Source organism: Podarcis cretensis (genome assembly GCF_951804945.1).
Source record: "Podarcis cretensis genome assembly, chromosome: 11".
NCBI lineage: Eukaryota > Metazoa > Chordata > Lepidosauria > Squamata > Lacertidae > Podarcis > Podarcis cretensis.
This window is the reverse complement of record NC_137180.1, coordinates 44132507-44147017: the sequence shown is the minus strand read 5'-3', so window position 1 is coordinate 44147017 and position 14511 is coordinate 44132507. Positions and strand designations below refer to the sequence as shown.

Sequence of the window (14511 nt, the reverse complement as noted above, 5' to 3'; positions counted from 1 at the left end):
TAGAAGTATTTAAGCTATTATTGGGCTATTGTTATTGCAAAAAAATATCTGCCCGATAAACTGTTGGGCCCTTCAAAGGGATACAGCCATCCAGCCTCCAAATTTGTGTCTTTAAGGGAAATAACTTTTGTTGAAGATTTGAAATGATAAGTTTTCCAGCCCTTGAAGCTGGAAGTTTGCAATCCTGCAGCTTTCATTCATTTCCATTAAGCCACATGTTGTAATTTACATACTCCAAAGTTTCTATCGCCGATACTAATTTTATTGCACTTTTCAAACTGGCACGAATCTGCAGTCCTGCTGGAAATCTAATGTAAATATATAGGTTTATAAACATGCACACCTGTGATGGGATGATGAGCTGCTTGTGCGTAAAGCTTAGTCCCTCAGAGTTTGCTCAACTTAGCAAGGCTCTGTTTTTAGCGGAGCCCTTAAGCATGGCTCCCTCAGTCGCTGGCAGAATCCGACAGTGGGTGTTTATGGAATCTACTCCAGCATAAAAGCTCCTTGACGGAAACGCATCGTCTAGATTCTCGGCGCGACAGTTTCTGGCGAGGAGTGGGTATACCTATGGGAGGACCTGAGACTTCTCCGCTGTTATCGCTGGAAGACTCCCTGAGCCATTCCTTCGTCTCTCTCTCTCCCTGATCTCCCACTCTCCCCCTGCTGCTGCTTTCCGCCGCTGCTGAGTCTCTCCTGACTTCTGAGAGCCCCTCCACCTCCTGTCTTTCCGATGGCAGTTCCCTGACAACACCTTTTTTAAAAAAGGTATTTTAAAATGTGTTTTTGTACTAAAGAATTCAGTAAGGCATTATTTTAGTGGAATTTGACGCAATGTTAAGTGTCAGAACAGAATCAGTACTGTTCTAAGAGATGTTCCAGAGGCAAAGGTCACCCAACTGCACAATTGACTTGTAGCTCCTCTTTTGTTTCTCAGGTGCAAATTCTTCCACCTTCCTTTACAATGTCTTGTTAAGAATAATCCTATCTAACCAACTTTACCCACCCAGAGAAAGCAGGGCATGTTCTGAACCCTATTTAATGACAAAGCTAGGATTTCAACTGCACCAGCACTGTTCATTTCAAACTAGTGTACTGAATACAGCATTTATTGGAAATTGTAACTCCAAGGAGCCTGGCTCTACTAATATACATTCTGCTGTGTCAACGCCAATTGAAATTACCAGGAAGCTGTGAGCAATTGTCATAAAGGCTTTTATTTGTACAGGGCAAAACTTACCTCTGTGAAACTACTCTAGGGTCTTCTGCAAGTAACCTGAAACATGGTGCTGGCACAAGCTGAAAACTCTGCATTTGGGGTTTGTGCAGAAGTTCAAAGTAAACCTTTTCCTCCCCACATTGTTATGTACATTTGCACTACCTTTTAAATCCACTGTATATAGTGTGTTCTCATTTTTTATATGATGCATCCAGGTGTAATAGTTTCCTTTCTGTATGTATATTTTGCACTTGTATTTCAGAATTTCAGAACTGAAATAAAAACGGATCTGCCTTGAGTAAAATTGAAACAAACCTGGTGTAGACTACACTGAACTCATATTTTATATGCCTGCAGTAAGTTAGTTTCTATTCACTGTGCTGGGCATGTAGTTTAGGAAGACTTAGCCCAGCTCTGCCTGAAGATAAATATGTGTTCCAAGTGACGAGATTAAGTTATACAAGTCAAAACTTAACTGTAAGTTGATAAGCTGTCGTTAAACCAGAAGAAAACATACTATTTGCTTTAGTTATCATGGAAACAAGCATCGTTTCACACCTTACAATGGAAACCAAAAAAATCTGCTTTTCTTTTCCTTTGGTAAACATAGAAAGTATGCACTGTATTGTCACAAGCTTGTTGGCATAGCAGTTTCTCCACTGACCCCTACTGGTTGTTCCCAGTACAGGACCAAGTACCGCTCTTCCAGATGTGTATTGCAAATTCTCTTAGAAATGTTGCAGGGAAATTCAGAATATGTCTCTTTACAGCACTGTACAGAGTGGTGCTCTGTTGTATCAAAAATTCACAAGTCTGGATATGCAAAGCCTGGCAATTCTTCCTCCCTTACTATCGTTTTAATGTAATTCAATGTATTTATAATTTAAATATAAATATTTACCATTCAGATCTTAAATAAGATATATATTTTCACCCCCCCTTTTAAATTTAGGATTGTTAATTCCTAAAATTTTTATTGAAGTTTACATGCTAATCACCCAACTAGGGAAAAACTGTAAGCCTGTGACCAGCATTCGCATCTGTGATTTTATCCCACTAAATGCAGTAGCTCTTTTAAAGTGCATATCCATTAACCTGGGAGTAAGGCCACCTGAATTAAATGGGACTTATTTCTGAGTGGACATGCATAAGACGGTGGTTGCCTGCATTACTGCAGGTCCACAACACATTTACACATAGCTTCACAAAATGTATTGGTGCATCAAATAAATAAACAAACGTAAAATCTTTTTCCGGCTTTTGGGCACAACTGAGTTTAATCTGCTTCTAAAGAAGAGTCCATATTTTCAGAAATAAAAGAGTGGGCTGAACATAAATAATGGTTGAACAAAAAAATAAAAATAAAAATTAATTCAGTGCTTTTACATCACATTTTTAACCATCTAAATCTGTCCACAACTCCCGGCAATCTTATGTTTAAAACCAATAATCAAAACATACGGTAAATGCATGATGACAGAAGTATTATCTTCAGACACTACCAAAAGGCACTTAAGTTTATTCTGTTATGAGGCAGCACTTTTAAAAAAAACCAACACACTTTTTACTCCTTAACTGTTCCCATTGATTGTTATTATCAGTCTAACCCTTTTGAGCTACATTACTTCCAGGGTTACGAACGGCTTGTGCTTCTGTAGCTGCATATTATCCTACACATAGTCAAAGGAGCCAAAGTCACCTTCCCATGGCCACTGGTACGTACTAAACCCATCTGAGAGTTATGACAGCATTCGGACTCTAATAAGCCCCAAAAGCTCCACCCAGTGCTGGAAAAAGTCCATATGCTGCTAGCAGCATGGCAGAAGTAGTTGCCCTAATAACTTTTCAGGGAGCGATGGCTCAGGAGTGCCTGTGGCTTGTGTTCAGCAAATGCAATTCAGTCGAACTGCAACTATGAACTATGATGAGCCCTGGTAACCCAGCAGAATGCTGGGCTGATGCTTTGAACTAGCATCATTGCAGACAACCCATCGTTACGCAGAACGAATCCGCTTCAATGAGCAGGTTTGAAATAAGAATTTGCTAAGTGTGAACAGGGGACGCAGGTGGCGCTGTGGGTTAAAGCCTCAGCGCCTAGGGCTTGCCGATCGAAAGGTCGGCGGTTCGAATCCCTGCGGCGGGGTGCGCTCCCGCTGCTCGGTCCCAGCGCCTGCCAACCTAGCAGTTCGAAAGCACCTCCGGGTGCAAGTAGATAAATAGGGACCGCTTACCAGCGGGAAGGTAAACGGCGTTTCCGTGTGCGGCTCTGGCTCGCCAGAGCAGCGATGTCACGCTGGCCACGTGACCCGGAAGTGTCTCCGGACAGCGCTGGCCCCTGGCCTCTTAAGTGAGATGGGCGCACAACCCCAGAGTCTGTCAAGACTGGCCCGTACGGGCAGGGGTACCTTTACCTTTACCCTTAAGTGTGAACAACTCCACGGGGATAGTAACTTTTATGTTTACATACCTTTGACCCCTAGAAGAAATCACTAGAATAAAAATATATATATTCCACAACCATTAGTGTATTTCCAATTAAATGTTTGACGATCTTTTTTTTAAAAAAAATTGACTGTGTAGGCTATGAAGCTGCCTTAATCAAATGACAGAAAGTGGCTTAGGGTCCAGTTGTCATGTGAAAGAGTTGTTAATCTGAAACAGAAGTTTCTGTATTATTTGAGCACAGTTAGGTAGTCTTTATTTCAGTGTCTTGGCCCAAAAGCACTCCTTGTTTTCTTTCCAAGAGGATTCCTCTTCATAGACCTCCTGCAACCAGAGAGCATCATGGATGATAACTGTTGCAAAGCTGATCACACAGATCAGCAAACACAGATGAGGAGAGAGAAAAATGTTCCTGTGACTGCAACCAACTTGAAGCATCTAGATTTTTAAACTTCCTGTTGATGATGGGTTCTATTAAAACCTTAAAAACAACAACCCCACAGCACAATTCAGGAGAACAGCTAAATGATCAATTTACAAAGGAGCCCTGGAGAGCAGGGAAACTGACTGCATATATGGATGAATGCATAGACTCCCAAAGCAAAGGTCAGTGTCCTGCAGTGAACAAGCCTGAAAGGCAGCTCTAGTGGAGCCCAGAATCTCTGCCCCATTACATATCCTCATTCACAAAAGATATCTTTTATATATTAAGATTAATCAAATACCTGGATCAAACTGATGGGAGCTTTGGTGTGTGTGTAGCACATGTTTTTAGAAGTCGCAGCAAAATTTGGCGGACACATGTAGATTGACACTTTTGTTTGTTTGTTAAATAACCCTTGGAGAAACTTCACCCTTCTTCCCAAACTGCCCCTACCAGGCACACATGGATTACATGTAGTTTATCGTATTGAAAAAGGAAAGATGGGAGAAATGACACATACATATACCTTTTTCCATATAGGGACGGTTGCTTTCAAAGCGTTGATGCCATATTGCACAGCCTCAAGAGACTCTGCTCTGTGAGGCGAAGAGATTGCAACCATCACACTTGCTTCACTAATGGGAACCGAACTACAGAGAAAAGCGAAAGGAAATATTAGTTGTTTTTATCCGTATTCACTTAATCTTTAGAGGGCTAAATAAAATCCACTGTCTTTCTGCTAATTATTGCACACTCTCACACACTGCAGGCAAGCTATATCCTAGGAATCTCAAGTCAGAACTGTCATGTCCCTCTCTTATACTTTCTGAGGCAGGATTCAACAGGAAAATTAAGAAAACAAGAGACAGAAATTACAAGAGCAACTTGACATGACAATAATCGGATCATTGGTCATACATACCCAAGTCTATGGTGTATAGCTATATGTTTCACCGAAGGCCATTTTAATCTAATATCTGTGCATATTTTCTTGATTTCTGCTTCTGCCATCGGTTCATATGCTTCATATTCTAAGTGTATGACCTTTCTCCCCTCAAAGTTATTTCTAGTAGTGCCTGAAATGAAAAGACGTGTTCAACTGGCTGGTTGGAAAAGGTCAACAGGACAAAAACATTCACTTCAACAGTTTTGTTAAAGTTGGTTAACAAGGTTATCAATGATTTCCCAGACAGTGGTTCCAGGTCCAAATGAGACCAGTCACCTGAGGAGGGTCCACAGCACACTAACAGAACAAAAGCTCTGTACATGCAAGCCTAGTCCCCAGCCCCGGAGAAGTTGCAGCACTTCTGCTTGTGGCTGCAGACATGAAACTTGCACAGTGTTGGAAACCAATAGGGTTCACCATGAAAGGTTGTTTTGACAGAGTTTGAGATATACAGTGGTACCTCAGGTTACATACGCTTCAGGTTACAGACTTTGCTAACCCAGAAATAGTACCTCGGGTTAAGAACTTTGCTTCAGGATGAGAACAAAAATTGTGCTCCGTTAGCGCGGCAGCAGTGGGAGGCCCCATTAGCTAAAGTGGTGCTTCAGGTTAAGAACAGTTTCAGGTTAAGAATGGAACGAATTAAGTTCTTAACCCGAGGTACCACTGTAACTGTCTCTGGATGTTCACATGCTTAGAGGGGTAACTAAAAAGGACAATTGTGACAGAATATGGATGATTCTTTCTTTCTGGGAACCAGCTGCAACCACCTATGTAAGTTCTGTAAGGATGATTTTAACAGGGTTTTTTTTAAAAAAATAATACTGGGTTTCTCTCTTATTCCAAAATTCATACTACGTGTATCAAACCTACCTATAAATAAAGACACAGCTCCACAGCAGGGGGAAACCACCAGTGCCGATATTTCGTCTGCCGAGAGCTTCTCGTGGTTCAATTTTATCAAGTCCTTGGGCTCATCCTCACTTACGCTCATGGCTTCTCTAGGAATAAGCGGTGGTGAAATGAAAGTTATTACCATATTTTCCCGTGTATAAGACGATATGTTTTCCTTAGATATAATATGCAAAAAATGCAGGTCGTCTTACACAAGGATATCAGGCAATTGGTGGCAGCAGCCAGCAAGAGATTGGCAGCGGCGATTGGGCATGTGATTGGTTGCTGCGGCAAGGCCTGCTGACGAATGGCTGTGGCTGCAGCAATTGGGTGTGCTATTTACGACAGAGGTGAGGCATGCATGCACTCGGCTGTGGTTGTGTCGAGTGGGCAGGTGGGCTTTTGGCGGTGAGCGTGCAGACGATTGGTGGCCGCGGTGATGCGTGCTATTTGCATTTGCGGGCAGGTTGTAGAGTGATTGGGGGTGGTCCCCTCCCCCCAAAAGCTGAACAACTCTGGGCAATCCCCCCCCCTTTTTGTAGTCCAAAAAAATAGGGGTCGTCTTACACATGGGGGTGTTATACACGGAAAAATACGGTACTCCAGTTAATGGGATCATTTGCAAAAATGCTTCTTGACCTGCTACTAGAATAATAGAAATTCCAGGTCAAAGCCTTAAATGAGTGTATTTAGAGTGTGGATGCTGGAAAGAGAGAGAAACCAGCATCACAGTGTATCTGGCATGTGCAACTTGGGCCTCATCTGCATTGTACATTTAAAGCTGTGTCATGCCACTTTGAATAGTCATGCAACCAGTTCAACCAGTGTGCTGTGACAGCCTGGGGTGCCTTGAATGATGGTCAGGGGTGCTGCGGACAACATTGGCCCTCTTTCCTCCCCTCCCTTCTCTGATGCCCTCTTGTGTCTCTGCCTGCCAAAGGCTTGCATAGCTGTTTGTTGCAGCAGCCCTGGCTAGAAGCACGAGGGACGAATGGTGCCTCTGGGGCTGGCCAGGGGGCGCTGGTTGCCAGGAGCTGAGGTGGCCTCAGAGTAAGCAAGCAAGCGGGCGAGGGAGCCCAGCCAGCCAGTCCTATAGCCCTTGCTGTTGGGATTGGACAGACAAGTCCCAGGCCCCTGGTGGGCAGTGTGAGGAGGCACCTCTCTTTGGGGCAGGGGCAGCTCAGAGTCCAGGGGCAGCGGCAGCGGCTGCCCAGAGGACTTCCAAGGAGAGGGGAGAGGAGAGGAGGCTGAGGGAACCCTCCACAAGGGAGTGTGTTTGAAAAAGGATGAGAGGCTGCCAGCTCTGCAGGCAAGGGGTGACATAACTGGGCTCCTAAGCCCCGCAGGGGTGCCGCAGAAAGAATGTAGTTGGTCAAGGAAGCCATGGACTCAAAAAGGTTGAAAACTTCTGTTTTAGATTTAGAAATTCAGGGATTTCTCCTCCTGTGAAATTGTGCGGGGAGCTCCATAATTAGAGCTAGCTTCCTACTCAGAAATTCATCCCCAAAATGTGGAAAGTAGAAGGAACATGGTTGAAGAGGGCAAGCCTGCCTAGTGGGACTTTGTTTCCCTGCTTCTAAATCACACAACTGGAAACATATGAAGAAGATCTGAACAGGGATTAGGTTATTCTTAATTACTTCCACAGGACACAACTCCTGTCTGTATAGAGAATCGTAATTTTGTGCAGACACACCATTATTCATACCTCATCGAGTGCCGAGAGGCTCGTTCACATGTTACACTGAACACAAGAAAAAGCAGTCTCGACACATGCACAAGCACTGGTTTCCAAGGGTGTACACTTGTTGATTTGCACAGCTCAACTACTATGTATACATGGGACACAGAATGCATATCCACTGAATGTTACCTGTGAATAACTGAACCAGTGTACAGCACAACTCTTTCTGTGCACTCATTTAACGTAACATGTGCACTCCCCTAATCGAATCGCCCTTTAGGAAGACAAGAGCACACACCTGATGCCGTCTTTCCAGAGCTAACCTCCACTAATAGGGGGGATAACGGCAACCTCGTCCCCTGGGTTGAGGACCACCAGCTGATCCCCAAGAAGCACGTACTCCTGGCGGACAGCAAAGACGACTTGATCCTGTATAGCAGCGAGCCTAAAGAATGACATCAGGAGAAAGAGTAATGTTTCCCAGGACACCACGGGCCTGAGGCTAAACAACTCAAACCAGCCGAAGAGGAATCAGGTATCCCAAATGTAAAACCAGTTCCTGAAAAGAGCTAGTGGCAGAAGAGACTCACAAGGTGGGATAGAGCTGCTATGCTAGCTTTCTAGCAGGTAAGCAGGTGTGGCTTACCAGTAGGGAGAAGGTTAACGCAGTCAGGAAGTCCTGGCTACCTTGCCCATCCTGGTAAGCAACAGGGAACCACCTGCCAGGAAGCTAGCATAGCAAATCTGCTCTCTCTGGTACGCCCCACAGGCTCTGTGATACTCACTTTTCAAGACCAGTTCCTAAACTGATTTCCCAAGCAACCAAGAATTCAAATAGACAGTAACAATGCTGTTTGCCACTTGTTTCTTTGAGGAGACCATCTGCCTACAAGGAAATAGAAGGACCACCACTACAAGTGGTGGGAAATGGAATCTCAGTGTGATGGTCACAGTAGCCTTTTCTAACCTGGTGAATGGGTGTAGCCAAGGGGGGGGGGCAGCTGCCCATGAAAATCTATAAAAATACGTAAATAACTGAGGTTCTGCCCCCTCCCCAACATGAAGCCTCCCCCCCCCCAATAAATCATGACCTGGTGCCCTCTGAAAACTACAAGTCCCATCAGCCTCTGCACTACCTAGGCCTGATTATTATTATTATTATTATTATTATTATTATTATTATTTAACTTAACACCTCCCTATACCTGGAGGTCTCAGGGCAGTTCACAACAAGACCATAACTTATAACATCAAACCAAAAGCAGTAACCCAATAATGCCCCCCCCCCCACACACATGGCATGCTAAGTCTAGAACATCTGGGCAGCACCAGGTTGTCAAAGGATAAGTTAAGAGGGTCAAACAAGGACCAGGGGACCCAAGTTTGGCTACGATGTTTTCTGGGTGATCTTGGGCCAGTTACACACTCAAGAGGCAGCATCTTTTACCAGTCGGAAGTCATCATACCTTGAATGCCTCTTGACAATTTCTTCCCACAGCTGCAGGGATGTTATTTGTTGGGGCACGGAAATGGTCTCAGTGCGGACACCGGCTAATTCGGCACTTTTTGCAAAGTACAGCACTACCACCTGTTTTAGAAATGCAAACCAGATAGATAATAATAGTCACTCACCTATGCCTACACAAGCTACTATGAGTTCTTCAGAGGAACAAGAGCAGGGTTGTGAGCGAATAAACATACCCTTTTCTTAGTTGCCCACAACATACGTTATATCAAGAATTCGTACAACAGCCTGGCACCATCGACTAGCATTATTATTCCTATACCAGCTGAAGATCAGGATAAAAATACGTTCTTAAAATTGTGAGACTGCACATTGTAGCAATGGCTCACATAAGGCCATAGGGGACTGTGCTGGACCATCAAGAATTTTTTTCCGCCTTCCTCGGTCGGCAAACCTGCTTGGAAGCAAGTTCCACAAAGGCCAAGGAAGTCAAGTCAGACTTTTAAAACACAACAGCAGTGCTGCATTATTCACTGGTCTCCACTGTAAACAGACCAAGTGCACTCAAGGAAAATAAAGTAAAAAAAGATTCCCTGCGGCTCGGTTCACACCGTTAAGAGCATGGAACCATTGTATTTATGGATAACTTCCAATAAAGGGATAGTGGATAAATGTACAGAATTGCAAACTTTTATTAAGAAAACGGGAAGTGCAGAAGTCCTTCTGTGCACACCTGTGGGATTGAACTGCACAGCACAATGCCAGGACCAGGTGCCAAAACAGCATGTTTACACCCACTTCTAAATGACTGGTCTGGGTTTTTGAGCTGTAATTTAACTCCTACTGCTGCTGTTTCTCCATGACTTTATTCTGAGGCTTTTTCCGAGGAAGAAATTGTTGCTGTTGGTGTGGAACTTCTACTTTATTCTCTTAGTTCGTTTCAAGCCACGAACCACCACCTTGGGCAGCTCCGTGATGATCCCGAAAGGCAAGACGCGGAGCTTGCATTTCAAGCAGCGCTCCCTAAAGCCCAAACCCCACGGACCAAACTGGAGAAGCTGGTGCCTCTGAGCGCATGCAGAGGGCTTACCGCCCAAGCAAACCGACGCTCCCCTCTCTCACCAAGGCTTCCGATCAGAGGCCAAGGCTAACGGGGAACCAGGTGCCTCCCCACCCCGACCCCTGCTCAGAAATGCCCTCTCCGGGTGGCGGGGAAGGGGGCGGCGTCTCATGGCGCCTAGAAGCCGAAGGCCCAGGGGCGGATCGTGATCGAAGGGACCGAGGGGGGATCGTAAGCCAGCGATCGCGAAGGGAGGCCGGGAGGCTTGCAGGGGAGCTCCTCCTTCTGCGTACCTCGCAGCTCATGGGCGCGCCGTCCCGGGCAGGCAGCTGCCCCGCTCTCCTTTCTCAGCGATCGGCTTGCGGGTTTCTCCTTTTTTGCGCCTGCGTCGGCTCCGGGAAAGGCCGCGGAGGCGACTGAGCCGAGCCGGCCTCTTTCGGCGCCGCCTCCCAGCGGCTCCACCTCCCCGTGGGCTGGCTTCTCGGAGCGGAAAAGCGGGGGAAAGCTCGGAGCGGGAGGGAAGCAGGTTGCTTTGCTGCGCCTGCAGAGGAGGGGAAAGGGCGGAAGGCTGCGATCCTGCACCCACTTACCTGGGAGAAAGCCCGGCTGAACTTGCGAGTATAGACGCGTAGGATCAGGCTGCACAACCCGGGCTTGGCTAGGATATGAGCACACGCGTGCAACTAAACCCCAGCTTGCTCCTCTGCTTGCGGGATATTTGAACAAGGCCCGGAAGGCGTGTGTCCTTGTCATTTCATACACACGTGATGTAAGAGATGTGCTGTAATCAGGGCTGGATTAAGACCTTTAGAGGTCCTAACACTTAAAAGATTTTGGTGCCCCCATATTTATCTGAATCAAAATATAAACAATAATGAACCGTGAAATATATATCTATATATACATATACACACTGTATATGTGTATATATAAAATTTTCAAAATAAAAAAGCCTACAATAAGATGGAAAATAATGTTTATTTTTGTATACTTCCACTTTATATTTGGAAAATGTTCTACTTTTTCCAATTGCAAAGTCTTTGATCAGAGCCTCAAAACTAATCTTACACAATACACCTGCTTCTATATTTAGTCGAAATAAGGTATCCAACCTCCCTTGTCACATAGTTGCATAGCTGTCAACGTTTCCCTTTTTTAAAGGGAAATTCCCTTATTCCGAATAGGATTCCTCGCAAGAAAAGGGGAAAGTTGACAGCTATGCATAGTTGTTCTCTTGATATTTTTAATATACTTCAGCTGAGAAAATGAACACTCAGCTGAGCAATTTGTGACCATTAATGTTAAAAATCTGGCAATGGAGCATTTCCGTGGTGCCCCCCTCCTTGCCTTAATGCCCTAAACACGTGCTTATTTTGCTTAATGGTTAATTCATCCCTGGTTGGTTATAATCCACACACCATATTTATATAGATTGCAGCAACTAATAACAATTTGTAGAAAGCTTCTCTATGCCTACCTCGCCCGAGGGAGGTGGAACTGCCAAGAGGGCACCCTCTTACTGAATGGTTGGTGGGGAAGGAGGTGGTCGCTCAGATATTTGGGTTGTAGAGCACCTTGAATTGGGCCTACCAATGCAGCTGTATCCAAGTCATCTTCAAGAGCAGCCCTATGTAGAGCACATTGCAGTAATCTAATCTAGAAGTTACCAGAGCATGGAGTACAGTGGCCACTTCTGCCCAAGGAAGCCAGAGCTGGAAATTTTAACAAGAGAACACTTGCTTTAAATAGGGAAGGAAGAAGTGCAGAGTGGACCTTTCCTCCAGGGCTTCCCCAACCTGGTGCCCTCCAGATTTTTTTGGCTACGACTCCCATCAGCTCCAGCTAGCATGGCAAAGTACTGGTGCTTATGGTTTGTTGGTTTATTGGTTTGTTTGTTTGTTTGTTTTAGCAAGCTTTTTTATAATTTTTATTAAGCTATTCTGTTTTACAATTTGGAATATTCATTCAAACAACCTTAAAATATCAGTGACTTCCCTTCTTCTTTCCATGGTTCATTTTACATATAAATGCCTGCATATTTTACATAAACTAAACCATTCAGCATTCCATTAATATATTCATCAAAACTTATTTACACTGATGAATTTATCTTAATGCTGCCAACATTTTCAAATGTACACAATTTTCACCCATATATTCAACAAACATTTTCCAGTCTTTAAACATATGTTCTTCTTGTTCCCTTATTCTGTATGTTAAGTCCGCAAGCTGCACATATTCCATCAGCTTAAGTTGTTTTAGCAAGCTTTAAATGGTTTTTTGTGGGGGGGGGGGTAGCATATATTTAGCTGAAGTTTTCAAACTCCACCAGTTTTAATTTGTTTTAATTTGCAAGCTCTACGAGAGACAAGAATAATTCTGCAGGCAAACACAATGCGCAGACACTGTGATTCTCTTAAACTTCATCCCATTTTTGTTCCCTGTTTGTAATTTTATTTAGCTGTGACATGTTTTATTGCCCATTTCATTGCTACGAATGACAAAATTGAAAATGGGAGGTAGAAGGTGCTGAAAGTGGGTGCGCTGAATGGGGATGGGGAGAATAAACCCATTTTATTGACTAGTGTCTTGTCTAGATCATTAAAATAGTGTGTGTTGCTGCCAGAATATAGTTGTGTCTCTTTCCTTGATATGTTTGCCCCTTTGCCCTGGTTCTGCCAGTTCCCATCGCTTTAACAATGGAGGTACTATAGAGCTTATTTATCCATTTTGACATTTACTGTAATATTGATTTCTTGCTAAAGTTCCAACTACGGCGCACATTTTATGCACTGCCCACATTTTGACTTGTTTATATACAAGTCTGCAGTAAAGGGATAAAATAAAATAAAATAAAGCTGGGGGGGCAGAGCTGAGTGCATCAAAGTGTTCAGATGAAAGAGAGAAAATGCTGCCTTTTTTGAAAGCTTGGATTAATGGTATCTGACAGCATTTGCTGGGAAAAGAAGTTGCCCATCCCATTTCTTGCAAATGCCGTGAAACCTCTCTTAATATCTCTTTGCTGACTGGAAAACTAGACTTTGCTGAGCAATTTTGCACGTGCACCGAAAGTTCATATATATGGAAATGTTGGTGTATGGTTTATCATATATTACCCAGTGGAGTGTGGTTCAGTTGGGTGAATGGGGCATGTGTGATCAAGCTTCATTCACATCTCGCAGTGAGGGAACCACCAGAAGGCCCTTGGAGCTGGATCGCAGTGTCCGGGCAGAACAATGGGGGTGGAAAAGCTCCTTCAGGTATACAGGGCTGAAGCCATTTAGGGCTTTAGAGATCAGCACCAATGCTTTGATTGTGCTCAGAAACATACTGGGAGCCAGGGTTGATCCTTTAGGACTCGTGTTATATGGTCCCAGCAGCCACTCCCAGTCACCGGTCTAGCTTCCGCATTCTGGATTAGTTGTAGTTTCCAAGTCAGCTTTGAAGGTAGCCCCACATAGAGCGCATTGCAGTAGTCCAAGCGAGAGATAACCAGAGCATGCACCACTCGGGCTAGACAGTCTGTGGGCAGATAGGGTCTCAACCGGCGTACCAGATGGAGCTGGTAGACAGCTGCCCTGGATACAGAATTGACCTGCGCCTCCATGGTCAGCTGTGAGTCCAAAATGACCCCCAGGCTGCACATGTGGTCCTTCAGGGGCACAGTTACCCCATTCAGGACCAGGGAGTCCCCCACCCCCACCCACCCCCTGTCCCCCCAAAACAGTACTTCTGTCTTGTCAGGATTCCACCTCAATTGGTTGCATTAAACAAGAAGAACAAAGTACACATGAAAATCCATTAGCGTTTTAGTGTCTACTTTTCTGAATATGCACGTTCTGGCAGGCAATTTTCTCCAATGTAATGCATTTTTTAAATGTTATTTTCACTAATACATGCATTGTTGTGCATACTCTCCCCTGCTATATGGACTTTTTGTACATTTTACACTGCACTGCGACACTAAGAAAAGTGAAACTTTTGAAGGATACCTGTGTTTCTGTTTTGTGTTTTGTTTTGGGAGGTTAGAATGGTTTGGTTTCTACTGAAATACATTTTTTTTTTACCAATCTGCGCTCAGAAGTAAGCTCCACTGAATTCAGTGTGGCTTACTCTCATGTATGTAACACAGACAATCCCAAGCACACGTACCTGTGATTAAGCTCTATTGAGCAGAATGGTACATTCTTCTGAGTAAATGTGTATATAGGATTCCCCTGTGGGGTTACAATCCTGTACACACTTTACTTAGGAGAAAGCCCTGTTGAGCTCAGTTGGATGTCTTGGTAAACATACACAGGATTGTGCTCTAATTCTATTAAATGAGGAGACATTTTGGCAGAAACAGAATCGGCTTTTAGTTTGACATGAAGTGAG

The 14511-nt window shown here is 44.2% G+C and overlaps 1 protein-coding gene across 5 annotated transcripts; it reads right to left on the bottom strand.

Moving 5' to 3' along the window:
• Positions 1 to 2465: 2465 nt before the first annotated feature.
• MOCS2 (molybdenum cofactor synthesis 2) lies at positions 2466 to 10590 on the bottom strand. Of its 5 annotated transcripts, none has more exons than XM_079995199.1 (5): positions 7908 to 8049; positions 5905 to 6032; positions 5008 to 5161; positions 4612 to 4735; positions 2466 to 3985 (listed from the first exon to the last, which is right to left on the bottom strand). In XM_079995199.1, the coding sequence occupies exons 2-5, from the start codon at positions 6023 to 6025 to the stop codon at positions 3917 to 3919; spliced, it is 468 nt and encodes a 155-aa protein (XP_079851325.1). In that variant the 5' UTR covers positions 6026 to 6032; positions 7908 to 8049; the 3' UTR covers positions 2466 to 3916. The 5 variants fall into 5 exon arrangements, with proteins under 5 accessions (XP_079851325.1, XP_079851326.1, XP_079851329.1 ...); XM_079995200.1 differs by having other exon boundaries at positions 5905 to 6027; positions 7908 to 8042; XM_079995203.1 differs by lacking the exons at positions 2466 to 3985; positions 4612 to 4735; positions 5905 to 6032 and adding exons at positions 9076 to 9197; positions 10428 to 10590 and having other exon boundaries at positions 5037 to 5161; positions 7908 to 8054.
• Between the last annotated feature and the right edge of the window lie 3921 nt (positions 10591 to 14511).